This window comes from Heterodontus francisci, chromosome 49 (assembly GCF_036365525.1).
Source record: "Heterodontus francisci isolate sHetFra1 chromosome 49, sHetFra1.hap1, whole genome shotgun sequence".
NCBI lineage: Eukaryota > Metazoa > Chordata > Chondrichthyes > Heterodontiformes > Heterodontidae > Heterodontus > Heterodontus francisci.
Genome location: NC_090419.1, coordinates 3,467,135 through 3,494,771, shown reverse-complemented (window position 1 = coordinate 3,494,771; position 27,637 = coordinate 3,467,135). Strand labels below are relative to the sequence as shown.

General features: G+C 44.0%; 1 protein-coding gene across 1 annotated transcript; it reads right to left on the bottom strand.

The window, feature by feature from the left end:
• LOC137358339 (uncharacterized) lies at nucleotides 1–27,637 on the bottom strand. The gene is made up of 5 exons (XM_068024282.1): nucleotides 27,205–27,637; nucleotides 26,702–26,750; nucleotides 25,578–25,920; nucleotides 23,709–23,982; nucleotides 1–899 (listed from the first exon to the last, which is right to left on the bottom strand). Exons 1-5 carry the CDS (start codon nucleotides 27,635–27,637, stop codon nucleotides 1–3), a joined length of 1,998 nt encoding a protein of 665 aa, XP_067880383.1.

Genomic DNA, 27,637 nt, shown 5'->3' with positions numbered 1-27,637 from the left:
TCATTGAATGAATTTAACAATTGAAGTAAAGGGATATTTCAGCGAATTCTTCAGCTGCACTCTGAACTGGGTTTGGGTCACGGCATAAATCGCAGTATTTGTGCAGCAACTCAGGAGCTGCAGCATGAAGCCCGCTTCCAGCAGATAACCAGGTAGAATGACAGACACATGCACCATATACCGCATTCGGTTCCAAATGGAATTCACCATAAACGCTGCCCATAGCAGGATGAAATTGGCCGAGATAACTGACAGTAAAATTATAGATTTCCTTCGGCTTTCCATCTCTGGGTCTCTGTGACTGCCCCCACTGCTGGGAGCCCGCAGTCTCCTGCGTCCTCTGCTGCTCACAACAATGTGCCTGATGGTAAAAGCATTGAGCAGCAGAATCACCACAAATGGGACCCCTGGGGTTACAATGTGATAGAGGAACTCGATTGTTAACCAGGTCCAAGATTCTACAGCATCCATTTTGACCTCACAAAACCAGGGTCTGTTCACCAGCCAATACCGAGCTGTTATCATAAAATACCACGGAATATTCTTTAAAAAGCTCAGCACGGTCACTGTTCCCAGAACCACAGACGCCGCTCTCACGCTGCAATATTTACTTTTGAGCTTCTGGCAACAAATAGCCACAAATCGATCAATGGTGAAGGTGATGGTGAACCAGACAGAACAGTCTGTGGCTGTGTAAACCAAGATGGCGTGGATGTTACACACGTGGATGGAATACAGGAACTGAAACTCTTCCTCATAAACAATGGGAATTTGCCGCAATATCAGGTCTAGGATAATGACCAGTAGATCCGCAGCTGCCATGGCCACCAGGTAACAGGTGACACATTTGGAGAGACCACACTTCCCCCGAGAGAGGATCACAATCGTCAGCAAGTTAACTGCGAGAAAGGGAAATAAACAGGCAAATTATGCAACAGGCTGAGAGGGAAGTTACGAGCTTGACTGAGAAATTATTGAGATTGTGAAATGTGTTCCTGTATCCAGTGATGTCATGAAATGTTTGGACCTGAAAGAACAAACGGGAAGGTATGTAATACTGCGGAAGGCAGGAGAGATTAAATGAGAAAGTGATCTTACTAGAATTGTGAAGTTCAATGTTGATCATAGCCATCCCCATCTCTATTTTCCCTGCCCAGCTTGCAAACTGTTCTATGTTGAAGCACTCCCAGTTCTGACGAAGGATCACTGAACTGAAACATTAATTCTGCCTCTCCCTCATTAACCCTGTTTCTCTCTCATTCCCATCCATCCTTTCAGGCATCCCATGCTGTCCATCCTGCTCTCTCCACTCCCCTCTTCTATGCTGCACCCTGGGCTCTCCAATGACGTCCCGTCATCACATGCTGGCCCCATCCTACTCCCATCCTACCCCCCATTTTCCTCCTCCCCTATGCTTAGAGGTACAGAGTTGAAAAAGGCCCTTTGGCCCAGCGTTTCTGTGCCAAACGACAACCACCCATTTATACTAATCCTACATTAACCCCATATTCTCTACCACATCCCCACCATTCTCCTACCGTCACTAGGTGCAATTGACAATGGCCAATTTACCTGTCAACCTGTAAGTCTTTGGCTGTGGGAGGAAACCAGAGCACCCGGCAGAAACCCGCAGACACAGGGAGAACTTGCAAACTCTGCACAGGCAGTACAAAGGTCGCTGGAGCTGTGAGGCTGCGGTGCAAACCACTGCACCGCCCTTTGCCATGCTGGGCTGCCTCCTCCTACTTTTTTTTATGAGTTTAGTTATACAGCACTGAAACAGGCCATTCGGCCCACCAAGTCTGTGCCGACCATCAACCACCCATTTATACTAATCCTGCACTAATTCCATATTCTTACCACATCCCCACCTGTCCCTATATTTCCCGACCACCTACCGATACTAGGGGAAATTGCTAATGGCCAATGTACCTATCAACCTGCAAGTCTTTGGCATGTGGGAGGAAACCAGAGCACCCGGAGGAAACCCACGCACACACAGGGAGAACTTGCAAACTCCACACAGGCAGTACCCAGAATTGAACCCGGGTCGCTGGAGCTGTGAGGCTGCGGTGCTAACCACTGCGCCACTGTGCCACTGTCCCCTTCCTGTCGCCCATGCTGTTGCCCTGGCTTTTCCCGTGGTGTCCATCCTCCTCTTCCATGCTATCTCCTCTGCCATTTTGTCCACTTTATTAAATTCCAGACAGTTTGCTCTGGAAGGATAATGCTGGAAGCTAAGTTTACTTAGGTTCACAATTACTTTGCATCGTAAAAGACTCACAAACATGTAGCTCCTCACTCAAACACCTCCATTTGTCTCAGTGAATGTTTGATTATATGTTCTCAAATAAAACCGCAATTTACACCCTTCACTTACATGCGGGGGAGGTGGTGGCGTCGTAGTAGTATCACTGCACTAGTAATCCAGAGCACAAGGTAATGTTTTGGGGACATGGGTTCGAATCCCACCATGTCAGATGGTGAAAGTTGCATTCATTTAATAAATCTGGAATTGAAAGCTACTCTAATGGTGACCATGAAATCATTGTCGATTGTCATAAAAACCTATCTGGATCACCTTCAGGGAAGGAAATCTGCGTCCTTACCTGGTCTGGCCTATATGTGACTCCAGACCCACAGCAATGTTGTTAACTCTTAAATACCCTTTGAAATGACCCAGCAAGCCTCTCAGTTCAAGGACAATTACAGATTGGCAATAAATGCTGGCCTCGCCAGTGACGCCACATCGAGCCAAACAAAAATTACGGCCATGCTGGCCGAGAAGAATAAAATAGAAACTAGCCTCCGAATGTAACGCCACCTTCCTGCACCTGGTCCATAGCTTAGCAGCATGCAGCACTTCAGGTGCATGTTCATGTATAATTTTAAAAGAATTTAGGGTTTTCACCACCGTGCCTGGCAGTGAATTCCAAACACCCACCACCCTCTGGGTGAAAATGTCCCCTCTTATTCTTTTGCCAATCACCTTAAATCTGTGCCTCGAAATTGGCCTCTCCACTGGCGGTAGCAGGTGCGTCCTGTCTACTCTATCTAGGCCCCTCATAATTTTGTAACCCTCAATTAAGTCACCCCTCAGCCTCCTCTGTTCTGAGGAAAACAACACAAGCCTCTCCAATGTATCTTCATACCTGTAACTTTCGAACTCTGGCAACATTCTTGTAAATCTTCTCTGTACTCTCTCCAGAGTAATATTGTCCTTTCTGTAATGTGGTGACCAGAACTGTACACAATACTCCAACTGTGACCTAACCAGCGATTTATACAGTTCCAGCATTACTTCCCTGCTTTTGAATTCTATACCTCGGCCAATAAAGGAAAGCATTCCCTATGCCTACTTCACCACTCTAGCTACCTGCCCTACCACCTTCAGGAACCTTTGGATATACACTCCAAGGTCTTCACTTCTTCTACCCCAGTCAACATCCTCCCGTTTATTGTGTATTCCCTCGCTTTATTTGCCAAATGCATTACCTCACACTCATCTGGATTGAACTTCATTTGCCATTTATCCGCCCACTCAACCAAACCATAGATATCATTTTGGAGTCTTCAGCTATCCTCTTCACTATCAACTTCACGACTAATCTTTTGTATCATCAGCAAATTTCCCAATCATGCTTCCCACATTTAAGTCCAAAGCATTAATATATACCACAAACAGCAAGGGACCCAACACTGAGCCCTGTGGCACGCCACTGGAGACAGCTTTCCATTGACAACAACATCCATCGCCTACTATCCTTTGCTTCCCATCCTTGAGCCAATTCTGGATCCAATCTGTCACATTCCCCTGTATCCCATGGGTTTTCATTTTATTGACCAATCTGCCATGTAGTATCTTGTCAAATGCCTTACTAAAGTCCATGTAGACCACATCCACTGCACTACCCCCATCAATCCTTCTTGTTACTTCCTCAAAAACCTAGATTATGTTAGTAAGACATGACCTTCCCTTAAAACAAAATCCATGCTGACTGTTCTTGATTAATGCATGCCATTCTAAGCAGACGTTTATGCTGTTACTCAGAATAGATTCTAACAATGTACCCACCACCGAGGTCAGACTGACTGGCCTATCCTTTGCACCCTTTTTAAACAATGGTGCACCATTGGCAGACCTCCAATCGTCTGGTACCTCTCCTGTATCTAGTGAGGATTTGAAGATGATGATCCTCAGCACACCCATTATTTCCTTCCTGGCTTTCTTTAACAATCTGGGACGCAATACATCGGGCCCTGGCGATTTATCCAATTTCAAGGATATCAAACCATCTGGTATATCCTCTTTCATTATCTTATCTAATATTTCACACACCTCCGCTTTAACTGCAATGTCTACATCAACCCTCTCCTTTGTGAAAACAGACACCAAAAACTCATTAAGAATCATGCCCACATCTTCTGCATTAACGCATAAGTTCCCTTGTGCATCGCTGACAGGCACTACCCTTCCCTTAATTATCCTCTTGCTCTTAATTTACTGACAAAGCATCTTCAGGTTTTCCTTGATTTCACTTGCCAATACGTTTTCATGTCCTCTCTTTGCTTTTCTAATTTCCTTTTTTACTTCACCCCTGCACTTTCTATACTCCTCCAGGCTTTCTGAGTATGACGATTGTGATGATTGTCATAAGCCTTCTTTTTTTCTGCTTTAACTTGCCCTGTAGGCTTCTAGATAACCAGGCGGCTCTATCTTTTACCGTCCCACTCTTTATTGAATGGGGACATGCCCTCAATGTGCCTGTAGTATCTCACTTTTGAACACCTCCCACTGGTTTGGCACTGATTTTCCCTCAAGTCGCTGTATCCAGTCCACTTTCGCCAGCTCACTTCTCAGTTTCTTAAAATTCTCCTTCCCCAAGTTTAGAATTGTTACTCCACTTTTATATTTGTCCTTTACCATTATTATACTAAAACTTACTGTATTATGGTCAACATCTCCATAATGGTCACCCACTGTTACTTCATCCACGAGCCCAGCTTCATTACAGAAGACTAAATCTAGATTTGCACCCCCTCTCATTGGACTTGTTACGTGATGGTTAAAAGAGTCCTCTTGAATGCAGTTCAAGAATTGCGTCCTCTCTGTGCCCTTCACACTATTTGCATCCCAGTTGATATTGGGGTAGTTGAAATTCCCAACTATTACCGCCCTATGGTTTTTGCACTCAGAAGTTTTCCTACATCGTGTTTTTGGGATCCTTAAGGGGGAGGGGGAGCACCCCCAAGTCGTGGTCCACATAGGCACCAACGACATAGGTAGGAAGAGAGATGGGGATTTAAGGCAGAAATTCAGGGAGCTAGGGTGGAAGCTTAGAGCGAGAACAACCAGAGTTGTTATCTCTGGGTTGTTGCCTGTGCCACGTGCTAGCGAAGAGAGGAATAGGGAGAGAGAGGAGTTGAACACGTGGCTGCAGGGATGGTGTAGGAGGGAGGGTTTTGGTTTCCTGGATAATTGGGGCTCTTTCTGGGGTAGGTGGGACCTCTACAAACAGGATGGTCTTCACCTGAACCAGAGGGGTACCAATATCCTGGGGGGGAGATTTGTTAGTGCTCTTCGGGGGGGTTTAAACTAAATCAGCAGGGGAATGGGAACCTAAATTGCAGTGCCAGTGTACAGGCTGTTGAGAGTAGTGAGGTAGGGGATAAGGTTACAGGGACGCAAGAGGGCACTGGCAAGCAAGAACTTGGTTTAAAGTGTGTCTACTTCAACGCCAGGAGCATCCGGAATAAGGTGGGTGAGCTTGCAGCATGGGTTGGTACCTGGGATCCTGATGTTGTGGCCATTTCGGAGACATGGGTAGAGCAGGGGCAGGAATGGATGTTGCAGGTTCCGGGATTTAGATGTTTCAGAAAGAACAGAGAAGAGGGTAAAAGAGGGGGGGGGGGTGTGGCATTGTTAATCAAGGAATGTATTACAGCGGCAGAAAGGACGTTTGAGGACTCGTCTACTGAGGTAGTATGGGCCGAGGTTAGAAACAGGAGAGGAGAGGTCACCCTGTTGGGAGTTTTCTATAGACCTCCGAATAGTTCCAGAGATGTAGAGGAAAGGATAGCGAAGATGATTCTCGACAGGAGCGAGAGTAACAGGGTAGTGGTTATGGGGGACTTTAACTTTCCAAATATTGACTGGAAATACTATAGTTCGAGTACTTTAGATGGGTCTGTTTTTGTCCAGTGTGTGCAGGAGGGTTTTCTGACACAGTATGTGGACAGGCCAACCAGGGGCGATGCCACATTGGATTTGGTACTGGGTAATGAACCCGGCCAGGTGTTCGATTTAGATGTAGGTGAGCACTTTGGCGATAGTGATCACAATTCGGTTAGGTTTACCTTAGCGATGGGCAGGGACAGGTATATACCGCAGGGCAAGAATTATAGCTGGGGGAAAGGAAATTATGACGCGATTAGGCAAGATTTAGGATGTGTAGGATGGGGAAGGAAACTGCAGGGGATGGGCACAAACGAAATGTGGAGCTTATTCAAGGAGCAGCTAATAAGTATGTACCTGTCAGGCAGGGAGGAAGTTGTCGAGCAAGGGAGCCGTGGTTTACTCAAGAAGTTGAAGCGCTTGTCAAGAGGAAGAGGGCGGCTTATGTTAGGATGAGACGTGAAGGCTCAGTTAGGGCGCTTGAGAGTTACAAGCTAGCCAGGAAGGATCTAAAGGGAGGGCTAAGAAGAGCAAGGAGAGGACACGAGAAGTCATTGGCGGATAGGATCAAAGAAAACCCTAAGGCTTTCTATAGGTATATCAGGAATAAACGAATGATAAGAGTTGGAACAGGGCCAATCAAGGATAGTAGTGGGAAGTTGTGTGCGGAATCAGAGGAGATAGGGGAAGCGTTAAATGAATATTTTTCGTCAGTATTTACAGTAGAGAAAGAAAATGTTGCCGAGGAGATTACTGAGATACAGCCTACTAGGCTAGATGGGATTGAGATTCACAAGGAGGAGGTGTTAGCAATTTTGGAAAGTGTGAAAATAGATAAGTCCCCTGGGCCAGATGGGATTTATCCTAGGATTCTCTGGGAAGCCAGGGAGGAGATTGCAGAGCCGTTGTTGTTGATCTTTAAGTCGTCATTGTCGACAGGAGTAGTGCCGGAGGACTGGAGGATAGCAAATGTTGTCCCCTTGTTCAAGAAGGGGAGTAGAGACAGCCCTGGTAATTATAGACCTGTGAGCCTTACTTCGGTTGTGGGTAAAATGTTGGAAAAGGTTATAAGAGACAGGATTTATAATCATCTTGAAAAGAATAAGTTCATTTGCGATAGTCAGCACGGTTTTGTGAAAGGTAGGTCGTGCCTCACAAACCTTATTGAGTTTTTCGAGAAGGTGACCAAACAGGTGGATGAGGGTAAATCCGTGGATGTGGTGTATATGGATTTCAGTAAGGCGTTTGATAAGGTTCCCCACGGTAGGCTATTGCAGAAAATACGCAAGTATGGGGTTGAAGGTGATTTAGAGCTTTGGATCAGAAATTGGCTAGCTGAAAGAAGACAGAGGGTGGTGGTTGATGGCAAATGTTCATCCTGGAGTTTAGTTACTAGTGGTGTACCGCAAGGTTCTGTTTTGGGGCCACTGCTGTTTGTCATTTTTATAAACGACCTGGATGAGGGTGTAGAAGGGTGGGTTAGTAAATTTGCGGATGACACGAAGGTCGGTGGAGTTGTGGATAGTGTCGAAGGGTGTTGTAGGGTACAGAGGGACATAGATAGGCTGCAGAGCTGGGCTGAGAGATGGCAAATGGAGTTTAATGCGGAGAAGTGTGAGGTGATTCACTTTGGAAGGAGTAACAGCAATGCAGAGTACTGGGCTAATGGGAAGATTCTTGGTAGTGTAGATGAGCAGAGAGATCTTGGTATCCAGGTACATAAATCCCTGAAAGTTGCTACCCAGGTTAATAGGGCTGTTAAGAAGGCATATGGTGTGTTAGCCTTTATTAGTAGGGGGATCGAGTTTCAGAGCCACGGGGTCATGATGCAGCTGTACAAAACTCTGGTGAGGCCGCACCTGGAGTATTGCCTGCAGTTCTGGTCACCGCATTATAGGAAGGATGTCGAAGCTTTGGAAAGGGTGCAGAGGAGATTTACTAGGATGTTGCCTGGTATGGAAGGAAGGTCTTACGAAGAAAGGCTGAGGGACTTGGGGTTGTTTTCGTTAGAGAGAAGGAGGAGGAGAGGTGACTTAATAGAGACATACAAGATAATCAGAGGGTTAGATAGGGTGGATAGTGAGAGTCTTTTTCCTCGGATGAGGATGGCAAACACGAGGGGACATAGCTTTAAGTTGAGGGGTGAAAGATATAGGACAGATGTCAGAGGTAGTTTCTTTACGCAGAGAGTAGTAGGGGCGTGGAACGCCCTGCCTGCAACAGTAGTAGACTCGCCAACTTTAAGGGCATTTAAGTGGTCATTGGATAGACATATGGATGTAAATGGAATAGTGTAGGTCAGATGATCGGCGCAACATCGAGGGCCGAAGGGCCTGTACTGCGCTGTAATATTCTAATTCTAATAATATTCTAATATTTGTTCTTCTGCCTCCCTCTCACTATTTGGGCTGATATAGTACACTCCTAGTATTGTGGCTGCCCCTTTTTATTTCTAAGATCCACCCATATGGCCTTGTTTGATGATCCATTTTGCATATCATTCTTACTCAAGGCTGTTATTGATTCCTTAACTAATAATGCTACACCCCCTCCAACACAGAGAACGAATTAAAAGATAAACAAATAATCAAACAATTGATACACGATTAACAGATTCCCTTCCTTTTTTGATAATATAACTTGGATTAAGATGCTCAAACAGCATTTCAAAATAAATTACATATTACGTACAAAGTATTAACATCCTTTTCGTTGAGCAGCTTTTCCAGGAGCACAGGCATTGCGAGCGAGGAGTGAACAGCTGGGAAGTCAATTTCATCGGGAGTTTCGGTGGAGCAGGGACTGCTGGGTAAGTAGAAACCTATATATTTGGGCTGTGTAAATTCTCTTACCTTTTCGTTGTGCAGCTTTTCCAGGAGCACAGGCATTGCGAGCGAGGAGTGAACAGCTGGGAAGTCAATTTCATCGGGAGTTTCGGTGGAGCAGGGACTGCTGGGTAAGTAGAAACCTATATATTTGGGCTGTTTCTGAACCCGAGACACTACTCTTGTAGTGTCTCCCACCCGCCCTCCTCCTCTTACCAAAAAAAAGGACTCGGTTGTGTGTAGGTAAGGTAAGGCTTTTTCTATTTCTCTTCTTGTTTTATCTTGTGATTGGTTAAAAACTTGGGAATTTAGAATAGTGGGAATGGAGGTTAAGGCAGTTGAATGTTCCTCCTGCAGAGTGTGGGAGGTAAGGGTCGCCAAGGGTGTTCCTGCTGACTGCATCTGCGGGAAGTGCACCCAGCTCCAGCTCCTCAAGGACTGCGTTAGGGAAATGGAGCTGGAGCTGGAGGAACTTCGGATCATTCGGGAGGCGGAGGGGATTATTGAGAGGAGTTATCGGGAGGCAGTCACACCTCAGGTAAAAGAAGAAGGTAGATGGGTTACCGTCAGGGGAAGGAGAGGGAACCAGCAGGCAGCGCAGGGATCCCCTGTGGCCGTTTCCCTCAACAACAGGTATACCGTTTTGGATACTGTTGGGGGAGACGACTTACCAGGGGTAGGCAATTGGATACAGGTCTCTGGCGCAGAGTCTGTCCCTGGTGCTCAGAAGGGAAGGGGTAAGAGGAGCAGAGCATTAGTCATTGGGGACTCCATAGTTAGGGGAACAGATAGGAGGTTTTGTGGGAACGAGAGAGACTCACGGTTGGTGTGTTGCCTCCCAGGTGCCAGGGTACGTGATGTCTCGGATCGTGTTTTTGGGATCCTAAAGGGGGAGGGGGAGCAGCCCCAAGTCGTGGGACACATAGGCACCAACGACATAGGTAGGAAGACAGATGGGGATTTACAGCAGAAATTAAGGGAGCTAGGGGGGAAGCTTAGAGTGAGAACAAACAGAGTTGTTATCTCTGAGTTGTTGCCCATGCCACGTGCTAGCGAAGTGAGGAATAGGGAGAGAGAGGAGTTGAACACGTGGCTGCAGGGATGGTGTAGGAGGGAGGGTTTTGGTTTCCTGGATAATTGTGGCTCTTTCTGGGTAGGTGGGACCTCTACAAACAGGATGGTCTTCACCTGAATCAGAGGGGTACCAATATCCTGGGTTGGAGATTTGCTCGGGCACTTCGGGGTGGGGGGGGGGGGGTTTAAACTAATTCAGCAGGGGGATGCGAACCTAAATTGTAGTTCCAGTGTGCAGGATGTTGAGAGTAGTGAAGTCAGGGATAAGGTTATAAGGACACAAGAGGGCACTGGCAAGCATGAGCTTGGTTTAAAATGTGTCTGCTTCAACGCCAGGGGCAACCGGAATAAGGTGGGTGAGCTTGCAGCATGGGTTGGTACCCGGGATCTCGATGTTGTGGCCATTTCAGAGACATGGGTAGAGCAGGGACAGGAATGGATGTTGCGGGTTCCGGGATTTAGATGTTTCACGAAGAACTGAGAAGATAGTAAAAGAGAGGGGTGTGGCATTGTTAATCAAGGAAAGTATTACAGCGGCAGAAAGGACGTTTGAGGACTCGTCGACTGAGGTAGTATGGGCCGAGGTTAGAAACAGGAGAGGAGAGGTCACCCTGTTGGGAGTTTTCTATAGACCTCCAAATAGTTCCAGAGATGTAGAGGAAAGGATAGCAAAGATGATTCTTGACAGGAGCAAGAGTAACAGGGTAGTGGTTATGGGGGACTTTAACTTTCCAAATATTGACTGGAAATACTATAGTTCGAGTTCTTTAGATGGGTCAGTTTTTGTCCAGTGTGTGCAGGAGGGTTTTCTGACACAGTATGTAGACAGGCCAACCAGGGACGATGCCACATTGGATTTGGTACTGGGTAATGAACCCGGCCAGGTGTTAGATTTAGAAGTTGGTGAGCACTTTGGTGATAATGATCACAATTCGGTTAGGTTTACCTTAGCGATGGGCAGGGACAGGCATATACAGCAGGGAAAGAATTATAGCTGGGGGAAAGGAAATTATGATGCGATTAGGCAAGATTTAGGAAGCGTAGGATGGGGAAGGAAACTGCAGGGGATGGGCACAATCGAAATGTGGAGCTTATTCAAGGAGCAGCTACTGCGTGTCCTTGATAAGTATGCACCTGTCAGGCAGGCAGGAAGTTGTCGAGCGAGGGAGTCGTGGTTTACTAAAGAAGTTGAAGAGCTTGTCAAGAGGAAGAAGAAGGCTTATGTTAGGATGAGACGTGAAGGCTCAGTTAGGGCGCTTGAGAGTTACAAGCTAGCCAGGAAGGATCTAAAGGGAGAGATAAGAAGAGCAAGGAGAGGACACGAGAAGTCATTGGCGGATAGGATGAAAGAAAACCCTAAGGCTTTTTATAGGTATATCAGGAATAAAAGAATGACGAGAGATAGGTTAGGGCCAATCAAGGATAGTAGTGGGAAGTTGTGTGTGGAATCGGAGGAGATAGGGGAAGTGTTAAATGAATATTTTTCATCAGTATTTACAGTGGAGAAAGAAAATGTTGTCGAGGAGAATACTGAAATACAGACTACTAGGCTAGATGGGATTGAGGTTCACAAGGAGGAGGTGTTAGCAATTTTGGAAAGTGTGAAAATAGAAAAGTCCCCTGGGCCAGATGGGATTTATCCTAGGATTCTCTGGGAAGCCAGGGAGGAGATTGCAGAGCCTTTGTCCTTGATTTTTATGTCGTCATTGTCGACAGGAATAGTGCTGGAAGACTGGTGGATAGCGAATGTTGTCCCCTTGTTCAAGAAGGGGAGTAGAGACAGCCCTGGTAATTATAGACCTGTGAGCGTTACTTCGGTTGTGGGTAAAATGTTGGAAAAGGTTATAAGAGACAGGATTTATAATCATCTTGAAAAGAATAAGTTCATTAGCGATAGTCAGCACGGTTTTGTGAAGGGTAGGTCTTGCCTCACAAACCTTATTGAGTTTTTTGAGAAGGTGACCAAACAGGTGGGTGAGGGTAAAGCCGTGGATGTGGTCTATACGGATTTCAGTAAGGCGTTTGATAAAGATCCCCACGGTAGGCTATTGCAGAAAATACAGAAGTATGGGATTGAAGGTGAATTAGTGCTTTGGATCAGAAATTGGCTAGCTGAAAGAAGACAGAGGGTGGTGGTTGATGGTAAATGTTCATCCTGGAGTATAGTTTCTAATGGTGTACGGCAAGGATCTGTTTTGGGTCCACTGCTGTTTGTCATTTTTATAAATGACCTGGATGAGGGTGTAAAAGGGTGGGTTAGTAAATTTACGGATGACACGAAGGTCGGTGGAGTTGTGGATAGTGTCGAAGGATGTTGTAGGTTACAGAGGGACATAGATAGGCTGCAGAGCTGGGCTGAGAGATGGCAAATGGAGTTTAATGCAGAAAAGTGTGAGCTGATTCACTTCGGAAGGAGTAACAGGATTGCAGAATACTGGGCTAATGGGAAGATTCTTGGTAGTGTCGATGAGCAGAGAGATCTTGGTGTCCAGGTACATAAATCCCTGAAAGTTGCCACCCAGGTTAATAGAGCTGTTAAGAAGGCATTTGGTGTGTTAGCTTTTATTAGTAGGGGGATCGAGTTTCGGAGCCATGAGGTCATGCTGCAGCGGTACAGAACTCTGGTGCGGCCGCACCTGGAGTATTGCGTGCAGTTCTGGTCACCGCATTATAGGAAGGATGTGGAAGCTTTGGCAAAGGTGCAGAGGAGATTTACTAGGATGTTGCCTGGTATGGAGGGAAGGTTGTACGAGGAAAGGCTGAGGGACTGTAGGTTGTTTTCGTTGGAGAGAAGGAGGAGAAGAGGTGACTTAATAGAGACATATAAGATAATCAGAGGGTTGGACAGGGTGGATAGTGAGAGCCTTTTTCCTCGGATGGTGATGGCAAACACGAGGGGACATAGCTTTAAGTTGAGGGGTGATAGATATAGGACAGATGTCAGAGGTAGTTTCTTTACACAGCGAGTAGTAGGGGCGTGGAACGCCCTGCCTGCAACAGTAGTAGACTCGCCAACGTTAAGGCCATTTAAGTGGTAATTGGATAGACATATGGATGAAAATGGAATAGTGTAGGTCAGATGGTGTCACAGGTCGGCGCAACATCGAGGGCTGGAGGGCCTCTACTGCGCTGTAATGTTCTATGTTCTATGCTCAAAGAGCATTCAAACATCAATCAAATTAAATTCCGTAACAAAAACAAGAAATGCTGGATTCACTCAGCAGGTCTGGCAGCATCTGTGGAAAGAGAAGCAGAGTTAACGTTTCGGATCAGTGACCCTTCTTCGGAACGAAGAAGGGTCACTGATCCGAAACGTTAACTCTGCTTCTCTTTCCACAGATGCTGCCAGACCTGCTGAGTGAATCCAGCATTTCTTGTTTTTGTTTCAGATTTCCAGCATCCGCAGTATTTTGCTTTTAAATTAAATTCCGTATTGGCTCTGAAGTATTACATTGTCGGATGCAGCTCCTCCAACACACATAACAATTTCTTTGTACGAGCATATCTTTATATGTAACAATTGGATAACTGATTACTTGCATTTACTGTTTACATTCAGTTCTTTCCTTTCTCTCCAGCATTTGGTTCAATACAGCAAAGTCAACACTGTTACGACTGGCCACTCCAGTTAAAATCCCCAATCAAAAGATACTGATTAGGTTTGTGGTGGGAGAAACGCAGTACAGTAAGTTTTAATATGATAATATTATTTCAATCGCGTCCCTCCACAGATGGGCTAAAATATTATTTTAAACTGTCCAAATTAAAGAAAGACCCAGTCAAATTGTGCCATCTATGAATCCCCGAATCAGGCGAACCAAACCAAGTGTCTGTAAATGAGTAAATTAACTGCTTAATTATAAAAACTAAGTTCATAAACACTACGAAGATATATGAAAAAATATAAATAGAAGAAGATATTGTCCTTGCAGATTTACGCTCCTGCCAGATGTGGAACATCCAAGTTTGCTTGAAATCCTCACAGCTGTCCAATGGGGAAAATTAGGTTTTCCAACAATAGAACAGGTCATAGTCTAATTCAGAAGTCAACATTGTTGCTCCTTCTCCAGTGAAGAATTTCAACAATTAACAACTTGTAAACGCATTTTAATAAATCTATTTGGCTTTAGGATTACTTGTTAAGGATAAAAGACTGTTACAATCTAACTGTCCTTCCTTCTGTTTAAATTATCAGAGCTCTCTATGTTGGCTTGCCCTTTTCCAATTTCGGGAGAAAATAATAAGGAAACAGACTAAATTCTCTTCCTTCAGTTTAAATGATCTGAGAGTCCTCGTTTCAGGTGCTAAAACACAGCTTTCTGCCAGTTCCACTGAGTTAGAACTGTCTGTTTTCATTATAAGCCAGTTCATAATTAAATTGTAACAATGTATCTCTCGATCTGTGTCCTGAATGGCTGCATCTCGGGCAACGAAATGCACTATTTGACTCACAGTCTGCGAACTGCTGTTCCCTGGGCAACGAGAATGATTTGTTTGACTCAGCTTCTGGAGCCTGCTATCTTAAAGCAGCCGTGCTCACTTTCTATCCTTAAAGGCACACTGCATTCTTGCCAGCAAAAAGAAATCTGCAGGATCATGACATCTCCGCCCCTAGTGGAACGAAACAGCATTCCTGAAATTCATTTCATTACACTGGTAAAAAAATGCAAATTGAAAAAAACGATAACACATTTTTTTCGCATTTACAGGCATACTCTTTTCTAAAATATTAAGACTACAGCAACACGTTCCACAGGAACATTTCAGCTTTAAAATTTCAAAAGGCTCACCCAATGAACCTATTTCAAATTTACAAGCACTCCAACTGTTTAGTGTCCCTATTGCTCATCACATCAGCCACGTGAACTTCACAGCTAGGAGCACTGATGACTGCTGAGTTCACTATTCTCTGAGAATTTACGAGGGCCCCTTAACTTATGCGGCATTACTTGACACTGAAAAAACCCTGTCCAGTGTAACCTAAGCTGATTGTTTCTCACCCTCGGGTGTCAAAGGAATTTGACTGTATCGCTCCAACACATCTGTCTCTTTCAGACACATGGTGTTGCTCACTCTATCCTTTTAAATGAGAATTTGGATCGCAGTCTTCCTTCTTTACCACAAATACTTTTCTCGAGTCTATGCAAGTTTGAGCCGACCCAGTAGGCTTAGACATCAAGACCACCTGCGAATTCCAACTGTCCTGACTGCGTTCAACTAAGCTTCCCTTCAGCATGCATTGTACTTCTGCTTCCACTGGGGCCTATCTGTCTGGACCTAAGCATCAAGGATCTTGTTTTAAAGGAATCGTCCCGCCTATACCCACATCATGTGTTGCTAATATTGTACAACCTGGCTTATCCCTACAAACATTTTGAAACGTTGTGGAAACCCTGGGTAGGACTTCAAGCTGTTTTGCCTCTAAGTGCAAAAGCCTATTGTTTATTTTTCCTCGCAATTCTGTATTCGCTAATTGAATATTTGGAATTTCAATCTGAGAATTTCCTGGGCCAACTTGTGCCTCATCCGCTCTGTCTTTTTCCTTCTCAACCGTCCCGATTACATGACATAGCTGTTTTGGCTTATCCTCCTTCCTGCGATAATATTGTTTGAATATGTAAATGTGTTGCAACCTGTTCTTCTTCTAGCGATCAGGGGTGTCAATCAAGTAATCTACCTTACTCACTCTTTTGATCACAGTGTCATCCATCCCCAATGTCCTCATGATGATCCTATCATCCAAGCCACAGATGAAGTAAAAGAACCATTATTGTTGACATTGCTCCACTCCCAGAACATCAAACACAATTAGAACAGGAAATGTTCCACTACTCCGAATGGTATTATGTACTGAGGCCGAAGAATCAAGAAATGGAAACGGAAACAGAGGAATTAGTAGTAATAGCAGCTTGTGGGACATAGGTTAAAATACTGATGTACCCTCATGGATAAAAATATAACATCACACATGCTAGTGTGTATTCAACTGGTCACTTCGATGTTATTGATGACCACCCTCATGCATATAAGAGATATGATTACGAACCTGAGAAGTAGAATTTTGGTCACTGAAGCTGTACAACAAGATGAACAATTACTGCGAACAAGGGTATGGACAGCACTGGGATCAAATGTAAATGATAGCGGAAGAACGTAGTGCATCGTTACAGAAAACTACAGGATATTTTCAAACCTTGATTATGAGGGATCAGTTTCCTTTACCCTCAAGGTGGGGTTATTGTAGGATTGAATTTATTTTATTACATTACTTATAGAAATTAATTGCCATATCCGTAAGTATATTGGTTAAAATTGTAACATAACCACATAAACATGATGGATAAACTCCGTTGAAGGTTAGCTAGAGTTCTGTACATGTCATGACATGTCGAGAAGCAATGAAAAGCACTAATTCTGACCATGTAAATGTTGTTCGAATGTGGGTAGCCCCAGGGAGATTGTTATCTTCTTAAGCCGTGAAGTCTGTAAATATGTCTCGCGAAATAGCTGTGAAAAAGGCCAAGCGCATATCAATCTCCTTAGGTGGTCATTGTTGATGAATACACAGCAAGGTAATACAAATATGGAGCCCACCCCACCCCTACCCCACCCCCGAATGACAATGTCAATGACATAAAAACGGCTGGAAGTACAGTCATGGAGGGGCATTGCATATGACATCAACATTGTGAGAAGGGCTGAACTGAATTAATTTGTTTCCGAAGGATATTTGTTAACCACGATCTGGGCCATCACACATTTCTCCTGCATCACGGGGTTCAGCAGGATGTTATTACGCAGTCCATTAGAAACTTTCCCAGTATCTGAAAGCAGGAGTAATAGTATTCCCCTGTCAAAGAGTGAAGTAGTCCATTCGTCCCAATGAGTCCACCCTGGCTCCCTGGAGAACAATCAAGTCAGTCGCATTCCCCATCTCTGTTTCCATTTTCATTCAAGTCCATTTCATTCAATGTCTATTGAATATCCTTTTAAAATCATGCACTCTCTCGACTTTAACCACCCTCACAGGCAGTCATTTCCAGTCGATGCATGAAAAGGTCCTGCCTCACATTCCCTTTTATCTCTTTCCCAAGTCTTAACCTTGGACCTTGTGCCATCAGCGAATAGGAGCAGCTTTTCAACGTCTACCTTACCTAAACCTGTCATAATCTTATACACCAATATCACATCTCTCCTCAATCTCCTTTGCTCCAAGAAAGCAATTGATGTTTATTCAATCAAGTCTTGTAACTAAAATTTTCCAACCCTGGTCTGGTTCTGGTAAGTTGCAGATGACACAAAGCTGGGGTGGGGTGGGGGTTGCTGCTGGTGGGGGGTATGAGCAGTGAGGAGGATACAAAGAGGCTACAGTGTGATTTGGACAAGTTGGCTGAGTGGGGAAATGCATGGCAGATGCAGTATAACGTGGAAAATGTGACGTATCCACTTTGGTTGTAAAAGCAGAAAGGCAGATTATTGTCTGAATGGTGATAGATTGGGAAAGGGGGAGGTGCATTGAGACCTGGGTGTCCTTGTACACCAGTCACTGAAAGCAAGCATTGAGGTACAGCAAGCAGTTAGGACGGCGAATGGTATGTTGGCCTTCATTGCAAGAGGATTTGAGTACAGGAGCAAGAATGTCTGACTGCGGTTATACAGGGCCTTGGTGCTACCACATATTGCGTGCAGATTTGGCTTCCTTATCTGAGGGAGAATGTTCTTGCCTTGGAGGGAGTGCAAAGAAGATTTCCTAGGCTGATTCATGGGATGGCAGGATTGACGTATGAGGAGAGATTAGGTCTACGAGGCATTTATTCACTAGAGTTTGGAAGACTGAGAGGGGATCGCATAGAAACATTTATCCACGTTATACTACATGTAACTGGACTAGACAGGCTAGATGCAGGGAGAGTGTTATAACTTAGGACCGAGATGAGGAGAAATTTCTTCACTTAGAGGGTGGTGAAACTCTGCAATTCTCTACCATAGAAGGCAGTGGACGCCAAGTGATTAAATATATTCAAGAAGGAGATCAATATATTTCTTAATTCCAAAGGGATCAAGGGATATGTGGAAAAGTGGGAACAGGGTGCTGAATTAGACAATCCGCCATGATCTTTTTTGAATGACGGAGCAGGCCCAAAGGGCTGAATGACTTATTCTTGCTCATATTTTCTATGTTTCTATGTTTCCAAATCCCTTCTGCACCCTTTCAAGGACCCTGACACCCTTCCTAAAATGTGATGGCCAAGTCTGGCCGCAATGCTCTTGTAGGTGCCTAACCGGAGTTTTATGCAGCATCATCATAAATTCCCTGCTTTTGTACTCTATGCCTGTGTATATTTCCTATGATCCCATATGCGTTGCTAACCACATTATCAATATGTCTTGCCACCTTCAAAGATCTGTGAAAAAGGAACTCCCAGTTCCCTCTGTCCCTGTACAGTCTTGGGCGTTGTACTATTAAGTCTATAATGCCTCTCTCTATGCCTTCTGCCAAAGTGCATCACCTCACACTTATCTGACTAAATTTCGATCTGCCATTTGTCTGCCTGTCCATGACACAGAAATGCAATTTCTGTGAAACTATATTGTTGATTAACCTGTTCCTTTCTCAATGACAGTTAATCCTGTTTCTCCAAAAATTTTCAAAATAATTCCACTACTGAGTTTGGACTGACTAGGCTGCAATTATTCGGTCTAAACTTCGCTCCCTTTTTAACCTGAGGTACGTTAGCAATTTTCCAATCCTCCGGCACCACACCTGTTTCCAGTGAGGACTAGAAAATGATGGTCGGACCTTCTGCTATTAGCTCTCTTGCTTCCCTTTACAGCCCAGGATACATTACATCTGTCCCTGGTGATTTTTCTAATTTCAATCCCATTAATATTTCCTCTTACCCTATGTTTATCACATCCAATACTTCACACTGTTCCTCCTTAAATACAACATCTGCATCGTCTCTCGTTTGTGAAGAGAGACGCAAAGTCTTCATTAAGAACTATACCAATATCTTCTGCTCCTCCACACAGGTTATCTATTTGGTCTTTTATGGGCCCTACTCTCTTCTTAGTTATCACTTTACTCTTAATGTATTGATAAAACATCTTTGAGTTCACCTTGATTTTGCTTGCCAATATTCTTTCCTGCCCTCTCTTTGCTTTCCTAATTTCCTTTTTGATGTCACCCCTCCACTTTCTATACTCCTCTCAGCTCGCCGTAGTATTGTGTTATCGGTGTTGGATGTAAGATTTCCTTTTCTGCTTTATCTTACTCTGTAGGCACCTTGACATCAATGTTATTCTAGATTTGGCTGCCTCATCCTTTATCTGTGTGGGAACATGTTTACCCTGAACCCCTGAAATCTCCCCCTTTTAATGCCTCCTACTGTTCTGACACTGATTTACCTTCAGGTAGCTGTTTCCAGTTCATTTTCGCTAAATCACTCCTCAGTTTTGCAAAATTGGCCTTGCCCCAATTGAGAATTCTAACTCCTGTACTATCTCTATCCCTTTCCACAATTATGTTAAAATGACTGAATTATGATCGCTACCACCAAAATGCTCTCCCACTGCCTCTCCTTCCACTGCCCATCATAATTTCCAAAAATTAAGCTTAAAACTGCGCCCTATATTGTTGGACTTGTTACATACTAGGCAAGAAGTTTCTCCTGAATGCACCTCAAGATTTTTTCTCCCTTAATTCCTTTCACACTCAAACTGCCTAGTTAATATTTGTGTAATTAAAATCCCCTACTATTACAGCCCTTTTGTTCTTGCATTTCTCAGAGATTTGCCTACACATCTTCTCTTTTATCTCCCTCTGATATTTGGGGGTGATTGCCCCTTTTTGTTCCTTAGCTCACTCCATATGGCCTCATTTGATGAACCTTCCAACAATATAATCCCTCGTCACAGCTGTCATAGTTTTCTTGACCAAAATTGCCACTCCCCCTCCTTTATTATCCCCCTCTGTATTGTGTCTGAAAACATTGTAACTAGGAACGTTGAGCTGCCATTCCTGTCCCTTCTTAATCCATGTTTCTGTTGTAGCTATGATATCATACTGCCAGGTGTCTATTTGTGCCCTCAGCTCATCTACTTTATTTTCTATACTCCTTGCATTGAAAGAGTTACCGTTGGGCACTGCCAAACTCTTTTTTGTTTTATTTTCTGACCCTTGCTTGCTCTGTCTTCCAGACTCATCCATTAATTTTACGCCTTCCATTTATATTTCTGATATTGTCCCGGCTGAGTCTCCCCTCAGGTTCCCATCCCACTGACAAATAAGTTTAAACACTCGCCAAAAGCACTAGCAAAATGTCCCACAAGGAATTCAGTCCTGGCTTTTTTCAGGTCCAGCATGCCCGGCCTGTACACATCCCATCTCCCCCAGATGCGGACGATCACAATGTCCCAGTAATCTGAAGCGCTCCCTCCTGCATCATCTTTCCAGACATGCATTCATCTGTCTTATCCTTCCATTTGCACACTGGGATTAATCTGGAACTTACGAGTTTTGAGGTCCTTCTTGCTAATATCTTACATAGCTCTCTAAATTCTTTCTGCAAGACCACATCTCTCTTTCTACCTATGTTGTTGGTTCCGATGTGCACCAGAACTGCTCACCCTCCCTTTCAGGATGTTCTTCAGCCACTCAGTGACATTCTTGACCCTTATACCAGGGAGGCACTACATCATCCTGGATTCACATCTATGGCACAGAAACGCCTGTCTGTTTTCTGACTTTTGAATTACCTAAAAATATGGCTCTTCCAACATTCCCTGTAACCCCACCCCCCTCCACCTCCCGTGCAGCGGAGCCACACGTGGTGTCATGGATGTGGCTCTGGCTACACTCCCCAGGTGAACCATTCCTCAGTATTCAGAACTGAATACCTGTTGGAGAGAGAGATGCGCTCAGTGGTCTCCTGCACTACCTGCCTGATTCTTTTTGACCGTCTTGTGGTCACCGCTTTCTTCTCTTCCCGCATATTCTTAAGCTGTGTGGTGACTACATCTATAAACGTGCTATCGACATAGCTCTCACCCTCTTGAATGCACCGCAGTCTCGCCAGCTGCCACTTAAGTTCAAAAACCCAGAGTTCAAGTTGCTTCAATTGACAAAACTTCCTGCAGAAATGTTTCTTCAAGAGTCGGGAAATACCCTGGAGCTTCCACAAAACACCCGAAGTGCACTGTGGAGGTTGAAGCAACATGGCCATTCCTTTATCTATTAGTTGATTCTTTGTTTCTGCGAAATAAAACCTTTCCAATACTGCAACAGCTTAGAATTATTAATAAAACCTTACTCGTACTGATAAATCCCACTAAAAATCAATATAGTTCACAAGTTAAAATAAACCTCACTCAAAAATGTAGCAGCTGCTCAGTTATTCCTTATTATTAAGGAGCAGAGGAAGGCTGACAGCAACTTTGAAAGAAGACAATATAAAAGCAGGTGAAGCAACAGCGAGACATGGGCTGTATGTATTCAGATCTTTGAAGGTAGCAGACCAAGTTGAGAAGGCTGTTTAAAAAGCGTTCCATGCCCTTGACTTTATAAATAGAGGCACGGACTAGCACAATCTATGAACAAATGCTATTTTTTATACTTCATTGGTTAGGACCCAGATGAAACTTCATGTTCACTGCTGAGCACCACACTTTGGAAAAGATGTCAAGGACTTAGTAACGATGCAATAGAGGTTTATTAGAAAGCTATCAGGGATCTGTAACTGTAGTACGTGGAGAGATTTGAAAAACTGAGATTGTTCTCTTTACAGCAGTGAAGGACAAGTGTAAATTTCACAAGAAGTTCAAACTCTTGAAGGGTTTTGATGGGGTAACAAGGGCAAACCTGTTTCTAGTGTCAGAAAGTTTGGTGTTAAGAAGACACAGATTTAAGGTAACTGGCAAAGATCCAGAGGCGAAATGAGCAGACATTTCGAACACAGCGGGTTGTTGGGATCTGGAATTCTCTGTCTGAAAACAGATGCAATAATATCTTTCAAAAAGAAGTTTAACAAAAAGTTGAAAAGGGAAAACATATGCAGGTGTCTGGCGAAAGTGGAGACGAGGGAGACACATTAGGTGGCTCTTTCAAGGAGATAGCACTAACACAATCGGCCGAATAGCCTCCTTTTGTTCTGTAACCAGATCCCCCTCATCCTCCCCTTTGCAGAACCTCCCCTCTCAGCAGTCATTACTCCATTTGTTGGTCATGTTTCAGATCTGTAGGCATTGTAAATACTGCCCCTATATCTATTCCAGAGTGTGTCAACCAACCCTCTGACCTCCCTGAATGTATGCAGCAGCCCACAACACAACATCCAACAAGAAAACACTAACTTTACAATAGCACAAATAGGGAAAAAGACCCTCATCTGAAATTTAGATATTCTTCTAAATAATGCAAGAGGAGGTTCCTCGTGCTGCTGAATGCACGTTCACCTGGGAGCGACGAACTCAGGTGTTCAGTGGAAATGCACAAACTAAGTTTCAAAGACGTATATTAAAGCTGCCAGAATGGCTGATTGATGTCACATTCTGACAACTCCTTATGCTACTAGCACACACAAATTACACCCGGGTTAGAACCATGCCCAATATGGGGCACTGTGCAGCCCATAGCAGAAGTGGCCATCAGTGGGGCTGTCACCATTAAATGTACCTGGCCTCCCATAATGTTCGCACTAGTGATGCCACAGAGACAATCGTTGTGTCCAGGATGAGATACAAAGGGAACAAATCACTTTAAAATGAGTCTTTGAAAAATACGTTCGAACAAAGGATTTACGGTTACATGGGAAATTGACGGGTGGTTGGGAGCATTTGGAGGGGATAGTACATGTAGGATTTCTAACACAAGAATGAGGATATTAAACTTGAGATGCTGTCAGACCGGGAACCAATGTACATCAGTGTGCACAGGGGCGATGGATGATCAGGAGTTGGTTTGAGTTGGGATACAGGCAGAAACGTTTTGGGTCAGCTGTGGTTTATAAAGTGTAGATTTAGCAAAGACATGGATGAGTGTTTGTGCAGCAGATGGGATGAGGCAGAGGAGGGGAATGAGTGATGAGTGGTGGTAGTAGTCAGGGTAGTTGCTGGAAAGAATATGAGTTCGGAACTCAGCTTAGCTTTAAATAGAAAACCGAGGTTGTCCACAGTCTGGTTCAACATCAGACGTTGGCTACGGAGGGGTATGTGGTACATGGATAGGGTATGGAGTTTCTTAAGGATAACAATGACACTTGCTTCGGTCTTCACAAAGTTTAAATTACAAGAGCTGTATTTCAGGGAAACAGACTTGCATATCTCATAGCTGGAAATAGGGACTTACCAGTGGCAGCAACGAGCAGCAAAGATGAGCGAGTAAATCACAGGAACAACGATACAATGAAACAATGTTTATGGAGCTAATAGCTGGAGATAGGCACGTACCAATGGCAGCAAGATCAGCAATGATGAAAACATAAATTACAAGAGCAGCAATACAGTTATAAATAGTTTATGAAGCTAATAGTTGGATAAAGTGACTGGGCAGAAATGAAAACAGCAGCAAGGAGGGGGGAGTTAGCGACAAGAGCACCAATGGTTTATATAATTAATAACTGGAAAAGAAGACTTACCAGGGACACCAACAATAGCCAGGAGCGGATAGTAAATGTACTGAAGAACCAGAAGTGCATAATAGATCCGATATTCTAAAGTTATCTGGTTGTAATATGTGGAAAGATAGAAAAGATCCGAGGAGAAACTCCTGCCCATTGTTGTAACATTCCAATCCATTGTTCTCTGATTCAGATCCATTGTGGTAACATTGTTCTCAGATTCTAATCGATCCTCTCCCACTGTCTGCAGCCGATGATCCCTGTTCATGCCAAAATAATGCTCCTGCTGGCACTACTGGATAACACATTGAAAGGAGTCCCTTATTAATTCAACAGGGAAACCCTCCAATGGCAGAATTAGGGTCACTAGAGACTGACATTAATTACAGTCACTGAATGGAAAGGTTCAGTTAACCCTTTTTAATCCAACTCTTCTGGTACCACAATGAAGTGGAATATTTACCAGTCTGGAGTTATGTATGAGGGTTGCTAAGGGAGGTAAAATGGAAATAGTGGAGGAACTGGCCAGAATCTTTCAATCCTCTTTGGATATGGGACTGGAGCCAAAGGATTGCAGATTTACCAATGTTGCACATTTTGAGACAGGGGAAATGAGGACAGCTTCTAATTAAAGAAGTCTGTCAGTCTAACATCAGTGAAATGTTGGGGAAACTTTTCGAGTCTAGAATCTGTGGCCAATAATTCCTTGTGTGGGAAAGAGAATGTATGTTTTTGTAAATGACACTCAGACTTGATATGATAATGTCAAATCGTATCTGACAAACGGAATCGAGATTTTTGATGAAGTAATGGAGACGGTTGATGAGGGTAGAGTGGTTGATGTTATTTATATGGACATCCAAACGTTGTGCAATCAGGTGCCATTTAATAGACTGGTTAGGAAGATTGCAGCCGTTGAATTAAAGTGGCGGTGACAATGTCGATATGATATTGGCTAAGGGGCAGAATGCAGAGAGAAGTGGTGAACAGTTTTTTTTTCCAGACTGGTTCAGAGTATATAGTGGTCTTCCCCAGGAGTCGGTAGTCCGACCACTGCTATTTTTGTCACATACAAGTAACATAGACATACATATAAAGGGCATAATTTCAACATTTGCAGATGACGTGGAAGCACTATTTATTTTTTTTATCTGATTTATGTAATGTGGACGTCGACGGAAAGGCCAGCATTTGATGAGCAAATCTAATTACCCTTGAGAGGTGGTGGTGAAGTGCTTTCTTGAACTGCTGCAGTCCATCTCTGCGGGTATACTCACAGTGCTGTTATGAAAGGAGATCCAGAATTTTGATTCAGCAACAATGAAGGAATGTCGCTATATTTCCAAGTCATGATGTTGCGTGTCTTGCAGGGGAAAGTGCAGATGGTTATGTTTCCATACGTCTGCGGCCCTTGTCCTTCTAGGCGGGCACAGTCACGGGATTGGAAGGTTCTGTCGAAGGAGGTGCGGTGAGTTGTTGCAGTATATCGTGTATATGTTACACTCTGCTGCCACAGTGCAACTGTGTCTGAGGGAGTATTGTTCAAGGTGATGGATGTTTTCTGACTAGATGGGTGGGTTTCTCCTGGATTTTGCTTTTTATTCGTCATGGGTGTGAGCATCACTAAAGAGATCAGCATTTATTGTCCAGCCTTAATTGCCATTGTAATACTGAGCTGCCTTTTTCAACCGCTGCAGTCATTGGTGTGCATGCACACCAACGGTGCTGTTAGGAGTGGAGTTCCAGGATTTTGACACAGTGACAGTAAAGGAATGGCAATATAGTTCAAAGTCAGGGCAGTATGTTGTTTGGAGGGGAACTTGCAGGTGGCGGTGTTCCCATGAATGTGATGCCCTTTTCCTTCTAGGTCGCTGGCTTGGAAGCTACGGTCAAAGGGGCCTTGGTGAGTTGCGGTGGTGCAACTTTTAGATAGTGCAACTGCTGCCACTGTGCACTGGGAACGTTGAAAGTGGTGGACAGCATGCCAATTAAGCGGGCTGCTTTGCCCTGGATGGTGTCGAGCTTGTTGACTGCTGGTGCAGCTGCACCCATCCAGGCAAATGGAGAATATGCCATCACACTCCTTCCGTGTGCCTTGCAAATGGTGAACAGGAACTGGAGTATTCCATAACACTCCTGACTTGTGCCTTGTCGATGATGGACAGAAATTGGGGATCCAGGAGACAAGTTACTCATGGCAGAATTCTCAGTCTCTGACTTGGTTCTGTAGCTAGAGTATTTATGTTATCCAGTTCAGCTTCTGGGTCAATGACAAAAAAACAACCACCACCTCCACCCCTCCCTCCCCCGACCCACCCCACACCACCCCTTACCAGGATATTGATAGTGGAGAATTGAGCAATGGCGATATCATTAAATGTCAAGGGTAGGTGGTTACTTTCTCTCTTTTACGAGATGAGCATTGTCTGCCACTTGTGTGGTGCGAGCGTCACTGGTCACTTATGAGCCCAAGCTGAAATGTTGTCTAGATCTTGCTGCATATGGATATGGACCTCTTCAGCAGAACAATGACCGTAAAATGTAGGAGGTGCAACGGCTGGGCGGCCACCAATGGTGGGGGACTGTATATAATGTAGGCCAACACCATGTTTATGATACAAACCCAACATTGTATTAGTAGTAATACTCCCAATGTTTTGTCGTTTGCCAGTTGAGGGACAAGTGTGTTACAAAAGACAAATCTTAGAGCGTGCGACTTATCATGAAAATAGTAAAATAATTAATGATGGGCCGATAGGGATATCTCCCCCTCAACCGGGGGTCTGTGAGATTATTAGGATACTAAAAGTTACTAATAAATGTACTAATTGTTAAAGCCCAGCTATTATAAACTAACAAATGACTTGTTATCTTAAACTTACATTTAGCTTTATTAGAACCCTTCTTTGGAGTACGGTAAAGTGGAAAAACTAAGGAAATAGGGCACAGTATGGGCAGGATGTCAATGCAAAGAGATTCCGGGAGATTACATCAAGTTTTAAAATTCTTACTTGCAGCAAAAGGGCGAAACCTTGAGAGCAGTGTAATGGGATAAGGAACCTGGGAATGCAAAAGCATTGAGATAAAAAGTCAACACATGGGGCTGCTACTTGCACAAATCCGACAGGTGAGCAACCAACAGCAAACCATCCTTGGTTGGTTAAGAAAGTCATCCTTTAATACAAGACTAATCATTGATTGGGAGAGGGGAGGGTTAAGTGGAAAGATACCAGCATTAAAGAGGTACTGTCTTTGCTAGTGCATGGCAGAGGATTTTCGAACAACAAACGACAAAAGAGAGAGAGCAACAAGGAAACTTGAAGATCAAAAGCTGCAAGAGAAAGAGTCATGCACGCTGACATCCTTTCTCGAATACGGGTAGTATCTGTGTTAGAGTGTTAATTACTACCACAGTTTGTGACAATGGTTTATCTGAAAACTTATTAAACTTGTCTCAAATAAATCTCATAAAGTCGATTCATAACAAGCTTTGTGCTGTCAAGTCTTTTCCCACCTTGGAAGGGGATATAAAACACGCTTATCTTCTTAAATCTTAAAATATCCATCCTGTAAAGAAATCTCAGGAAGTTATATGTTTCATTCAAGTTGCCTCGTACTCTGCAAAATTCCAGCGGATTCAGGCCTAGCTTGTCCAACCTTTCCTCGTGAGACAACCCACCCATTCCAGGCATTAGTCCAGTAAACATTCTCTGAACTGCTTCAAACGCATTTACATTCTTCCTTAAATATAGACAGCAATACTTTGCACAGTACTTCAGATGCGGTCTCACCAATTCCCTGTAGAACTGAAGCATAACTGACCTACTTTTGTATTCAATTCCCCTCACGATAAATAATAGGATTCGATAAGCTTTCCTAATAACATGCTGTAACTGCATAATAACGTTTAACGATTCATGCACGAGGACGCCCAGATCCCTCTGCAT

Excerpts from the sequence above, each read along its gene's own strand:
- LOC137358339 (XM_068024282.1), bottom strand. The coding sequence starts at position 27,637 with ATGCAGAGGGATCTGGGCGTCCTCGTGCATGAATCGTTAAACGTTATT. Across the intron at positions 25,921-26,701 it reads GTTTCGCCCTTTTGCTGCAA|CTACAGAACCAAGTCAGAGA; the intron begins GTAAGAATTTTA and ends TAAATACTCTAG. Across the intron at positions 900-23,708 it reads GGCTATTGTTGGTGTCCCTG|TTAACTTGCTGACGATTGTG; the intron begins GTAAGTCTTCTT and ends CCTTTCTCGCAG.